This window comes from Rhipicephalus microplus, unplaced genomic scaffold (assembly GCF_043290135.1).
Source record: "Rhipicephalus microplus isolate Deutch F79 unplaced genomic scaffold, USDA_Rmic scaffold_13, whole genome shotgun sequence".
NCBI classification, from domain to species: domain Eukaryota; kingdom Metazoa; phylum Arthropoda; class Arachnida; order Ixodida; family Ixodidae; genus Rhipicephalus; species Rhipicephalus microplus.
In genome coordinates this window covers 14,985,512-14,991,545 of record NW_027464586.1, presented here as the reverse complement: position 1 = coordinate 14,991,545, position 6,034 = coordinate 14,985,512, and the positions used below count along the sequence as shown (strand labels likewise).

General features: G+C 56.5%; 1 protein-coding gene across 1 annotated transcript; it reads left to right on the top strand.

Moving 5' to 3' along the window:
• The first annotated feature begins 3,851 nt into the window (after window positions 1–3,851).
• LOC142783992 (uncharacterized) lies at window positions 3,852–4,316 on the top strand. The gene has a single exon (XM_075882608.1). The coding sequence runs from the start codon at window positions 3,852–3,854 to the stop codon at window positions 4,314–4,316; it is 465 nt and encodes a 154-aa protein (XP_075738723.1).
• The last annotated feature ends 1,718 nt before the right edge of the window (window positions 4,317–6,034 follow it).

The following is a 6,034-nucleotide window of genomic DNA, read 5'->3' as shown; positions in this document are numbered from 1 at the left end:
GACGTATTACCGATCTCCCAAATGTAAGTTTACAATGTGTGTGTTTTGTTTTTCAAAATTTTCCACCGTACCCTCAATATCGACATCTTTCCTATTACCTTGTTGGATAATTCCAATAATACTAGATTCGCGGTTGCCCATAACCTGTTATTACCTAAAGTTCACACTAATTATGGAAAAGTGAGCATTGTTTCTTCAGCAATTTTATTATGGAATTCTTTATCACATGATGTGAAAGACCTAATGCACATTCATGTTTTTATGAGGAAATTAAAAAAGTCTCTATTAAACGTATAACTGCTAGATTTTGTTAAGTTTTGATATCTTGCTTTCTTTGCAGAAAAAAAGTTCGAAATGTTCTTTGACTTGCTCTTTCGTTATTCATATTTTAGCTTTTTCATTGTAATAACATAGGAGGTCCCGCCTGCGGTTTACTACCTTGGGACCTCCTCCTGCATACTTACTCACAATCTACACTTCTGATGCTAATAAAGAAACAATGATTGATTGATTGACATTCTGGCGGCGCAAGATCATCGCCCGCCGCCGCCACCCTCCGCGTCTCTCGAGCCTCGTTGCTCGTGGGCTGGTCGTGACTCGTCACACTGGTGTTCCCCGAACTGTGTCGGACTGCGCTCTGGACCCGTACTCGTACACCCGGGCGGCCACCGTTGCCCGGCAGTGTGAACAGGAACGGAAACCCCGTGCTCCAGCGCATGAGGGGATATCCGATCGCGGAGCCCCCACTGCGGCTAGTGAACGGACACCTCGTAGCTCTAAAGGATTGCCAAAATCCCCCCCCCCCCCTGTTGTAGGAAAAGACGTGGTCTGGTTTGAGCGTGGTTTGCCGTGAGCGGGATCACACTGCGCGTGAGTGCAACGCTTCCCAACTGACACAAGGGCCTGCTCGCCCGTCGGGAAACGGGGTGAGCCGTCGGTGAGCTCCCCCTTGCCGGCGGCTGCAGCAGTAAGAGAGCACGGGGGTGTAACACAACCTCTGGCACTGGTGGCATGTCGCGCTGGACATGACATTCTAGCCACGCCGGCGCCGTTTATTGCCCTTATGATCGCTGGTCGAGCGTTTGCGGCGTTGCTGGATAGTGGGGCTTCTATCTCGCTGTTCGGCGAAGAGGTGAGGGCTCATTTGCACGACCGCTCCGTCCGCATTCGAGCTTGAGAGGCTGCCTTTCACCTCGCCAGCGGCACCGCCACCTCGTGCAGAGCTGCCCGGTTGGTTGTGCGTTGGGAGAATAGCGCGCGCCGACAGCGCTTTGTGCATCTCCCTGGTCTTTCCGTGTCTGTGATTCTTGGTCGCAACTTTTTCGCGCGCACAGGTATCGTGATTGACGTAGCAAGCGGAGGCTACAGGGACGGCCCTTCCGGCGCCCTGCGACATTTCGCTGCACCTCCCGTGATCTCGGCTGCCTTTAAGTCGCCGGGCGCCACGAGCAGGCAGAAGAAAATGAGACCAAGCATTGCCCCCGCGGCCCGCGTCTCCCCCTCCGACGCCAAGACTGTGCCTTTGGCCGGCGCGGCGGAAAATGGTTCGTGCGTACAGCTTTCCCTCGAGCATAATGCTGCAGCGGTGAACGAGGTCTCGGCTATGCCGGTGAACCCCCCCCCCCCCCCCCCCGGCTAAGCAGCAACTCGAATGGCTCGCTGCTGCCTTTGCCGGACAGCTTGTCGAAACGCGAGAAAGCACGCCTGTCGTCACTGTTGACATGTTTCAGCGATACGTTCACGGAACGCCCAGGTTGCACCTCTCTGTCGAGGCACCGAATTGACACAGGTGACGCACAACCATGGAAATGCAATTCTCGCCCAATTAGTGTGGCAAAGAGGAAAGCAATTGACCAGGCACTGGATGAGTTGATTGAGACCGGATTTCTCCAACGCTCAAACAGTCCTTGGGGTTCATCGGTGGTAATGGTCCCCAAAAGAAACGGCTCTCACCGTCTCTGTGTACTAACACCGGCTAAACAAGGTCACGAAGAAGGATGCTTATCTTATGCCTAACTTTGACTCGATTGTGGCTGCTCTAGGGGGTGCTTGCTACTTCAGCACCTTGGATGCTAGCCGCGGCTACCTACAGGTTAAGATGGAGCAATCTTACACGGAGAAATGTGCGTTCACTTCCAACAGAGGTTTTTACGAGTTTACCCGCATGCCGTACGTTTAGATGTTTTGGAGCTGCAGCTACGTTCCAGAGATTGATAGACCGCGTTCTGGGGGACGCTAAATGGCAACACGCCATGGCGCACCTTGCCGACATCGTCATCTTCTCTCGAACGTTCGAAGAACACCTTTACCACTTGGAGGAGTCCTTGGGAGGTTGCGTGCCGCCGGGTTGACTTGAAGCCGAAGAAAGCCCAACCATCTGAGATTCGTATCTCACTATTAGGTATTGCCATTCAGAGCGGTCGTGTTCTGCCGTGCGAGGAGAAGGTACGTGCGATTGTGGAGTACCCGACGCCGGCAAACATTCAGGGCCTGAGGCGCTTTTTGGGCTTGGCGAATTACTATCGACAGTTCATCCCAAACTGTGTGGCCCTCCAAGCGCCCTTGACTGCACTCTTGAAAAAGCCCGCATGATGGAGCTGGAGGCCAGAACAAGAGCGAGCCTTCAAGGCGCTCTCCGAAGCTCTAGTGGCCACAGCCGAGTTAAAGCTGCCCGACCGGAACAGGGAGTTCGTTGTCCAAGCAGACGCGAGCAACCTGGGTCTCGGCGCGGTACTGCTTCAGGAGCACGACGGCGTCCTCCGGCCGGTCACCTTTGAGAGCCGGTCACTTAACGCCGCTGAGCGTAACTATAGCGTCACAAAAAGGGAATGTCTCGGTATAGTTTTTGCTCTCCGGAAGTTTGACTGCTATGTCGACAGCGTGGCATTCATGGTGGAAACAGACCAAATGGCACTCACCTGGCTTAAGCGCTTGCGCGAGCCCTTGGGTCGCCTCGCGCTCTGGGCGTTGACCTTGTAGCAGTACAACTTTGTTGTGGGCTACCGGAAAGGGAGTTCGAACATCGTGGCTGACGCTTTGCCGCGTGCCCCCGTTTCGGCGTCCGACACTTGTGTCCGCCACCCCCGAGAGCAATCGCATAAGTAGACCCCGGACCCTTTGGTACCAAAGATCCGAAAGGCGCGAATCCCGATGGTGAAGTGACTTTCGAGTCGACAGCCTCGGGTGAAGACGCATACCTGGTAGACCCTGTCACGTCCACCGGTATCGTCTTTAGCAGACAGGAGCTGCTCAAGGCACAGCAGGACGATCCGTTTCGTCAACACATCGTTGACAAGCTCAAAGAGCTGAACTTCCAAGTGGAGCGGGGCGGTCTAGCCGCCGGGCGTGAACAGACAGCTGGTATTGCTGTCGGCGCTGAGTGCCGTACGTACGCTGGTATTGCTGCGGGCACGTTGGGCTCGTACCTGCTTGATGCCGACGGCGTTCTCCTGCGCTACGTCCCATCTGAACAAGCTCCCCAGGAGTCTTTCAAGGTGGTGATACCCCGCAGTCTAAGGAAAGCCATCTTAGGTTATTTCCACGACTCGTGGTTGGCCGGACACGCGAGTGGCTTTAAGACTTTTCAAAAGTTGTGCCGCTCCGCTACCTGGCCTGGCATGAAGCGCGACGCCCTTCACTACGCCCGCTCATGCCGCGTGTGCCAATGCGTGAAACCTCGCGGGGGCAAGCCTCCCGGTCTCATACAGCCGATCGACAGCCTACAACCTTGGCAGGTGGTGGCCTGTGACAATATGGGACCTTTCCCAAGAAGCTGGAGAGGCCATGTCTTTCCCCTGGCTGTCACATATAACTTCACGAATTGGGTCGAACTGTTTCCCCTTCGAAAGTTAATGGCGCGCGTAATCTGGGACAAGTTGACCGAGGTCTTTACCCGCTTTGGCTTGATCACAGACAATGCGTCCTATTTCCCGGCCAAGGTTTTTGTGGATGCGTGCACTGCCTTTGGCATTAGGCACCATAAAACAACCACGTATCACCCACAGGCCAACCCGACCGAGTGGATCAACCAGAACCTGAAGCCCTTGCTGACAGCCTTTGCGCAGCAACACAGGGATTGGGATGCTTGTCTTAACGAGATTGCCTTCTCCTTGCGGTCTACAGTCAATCGCTCGACAGGGTGCACGCCCGCTTTCCTCAACTTTGGGAAAGAGCTGCCTAACCCCATGGACCGCGTCCTACGGGGTGGCGGCGGGGCAGGCGCCGCGAAGGTCAGCCCGTCTGGTTACGTGGCGGAACTGCGCTCACGGATGGACGCGGCCCTCAACCTGGCGTGTTCCAACCTAGCAAAAGCGTGAGCTGGTCAGAAGACGCAATACGACCGGTCACATCAGGATGTCCATTACGTTGTCGGCGATCTCGTCCTCAGGCGCAATCGCGTATTGAGTGACGCCGCCAAAGGCATTTCGGCCTCCCTTTCGGCCAAGTGGTTGGGCCAATACCGAGTGCACACCAAAGTGTCGCCCCTGGTATACAAGCTGGCTGACTCCCAAGGGAGTAAAGTCGGTGGTCCAGTTAACGTCTCCGACCTCAAACCTTTCGTTGCTCGCAGCAACGACTTCGGGGAGGGTGAGGCGGTCACCGAACCACAGGGAAACCGGGATTAGGCTGGTTCCAAACCACGCCACTGGTACAACCTGCGAGAACGCGCTTAGGCTGATTTTCGCCTCCGGCATGAAGCGGGACGTTATCCCCTCTATGTAAGGGAGCGGCGATTTATAGCTGCTGTGCGGGAGCCTATCCAGCAGCAACAGGAACGGCTACCTGACGAGCTTTCTCTCTGGGAACACCATTACACATGCTGCGCGTGGAATATTCACCCAGTTCCCAGCGCTCCCGGCTGCTCGAGAGAGAAAAGCCCCTTCCCCGGTGGCTCACTCTTTCACTGGGTATCTCCTCGTAGTCGGCGGAAGAAGGGAAGCGTGCGCCCTATTGGCGGACGCAACCTTCAATCCCACGGAGTAGACTCTCTTTATTGGGCCAGCCTGTCGCGCCTCCGGGACCGCACCTTCAGTTGCGTTTCGGCTGTTCACCGACACCCCAGCTTTCGTTATGTCCTTCTCGATGACCGGTTCTTCCAAGAAAAGCCCGGGAAACCAGACGCGCGCGCGGCCGTTCCGCAGGCACCAGCCACGTCCATGCCGCCTCCGTCGAATGCCTCCCGGCCCCAGATAACAAGACACCACCTCGTCGTGAAGTCGCTACGTGGACGTTCCAACAAGGCACTGATGCCCCGTTCGCCTTCGTGTCAACTTGTTGCTGGTCCAAGCAACGCAAAGTGTGGGTGGGGTTACACCCCGAGTCCGTCTCACGTCCTTTTTGCGGACGCACCCTTTCTGACCTGCTCGACGCTTCCGGAGGTGCCTCGATGCCGCCTGTTTCCGAGGTCTCCTACTACTACGCTTGCGGTGTCCTGCTGGTGCAAGAGGCTACTCACCTCCGTTCACGGGTTCACTGAATGAAGTCCGGAGGTGCCCCTGCAATCCTGTGTCCATCTGTGCCGCACGGCCCGGGCCTTCAACCTGCCCTGTCGACCAACTCCGTTCAAGTGGTCGTCGCGGTGCTCATCACGGACTCATCATTCAAGTCGGCCATCGCTGCTGCGGTGTCTGCCGCCCACCCGTGGCCCCTGGTTCCTGCTGAGACGCCGCCGAACGAAGACACCGGGGCCCCCGCCGTTCTCATGGACGGCACTGAGCTGGACCTCAGTTGTTTCGAATAAAAGTGTCCGTGGATGTTTTTATTACTGCGTCCTAAGGGTGGCCTCGATATTAGGAGGGGGATGTGGGAATTGAGAGCGCCCTCCTACCTGGCGCCTCGTTCCCCAGCTGTCGCGCGCGCGCCGACAGCGTAGCCCGGGTGCGCACAAGCACCGGCATCCACAAAGATGGCTGCCAGGGCACTTCTTGGTCTGGGCCAGTCAACCGTCGGCTCCTTCCCGCGCTGGCATGTCCGGGCACGCTACCCTGGCGTGCTGCGCGGGCCTACGTCACAACGCAGCGCCATTTCCCTTTGG

Bases quoted from the DNA above. Each gene is read 5' to 3' on its own strand.
- LOC142783992 (XM_075882608.1), top strand. From the start codon at position 3,852: ATGGCGCGCGTAATCTGGGACAAGTTGACCGAGGTCTTTACCCGCTTT.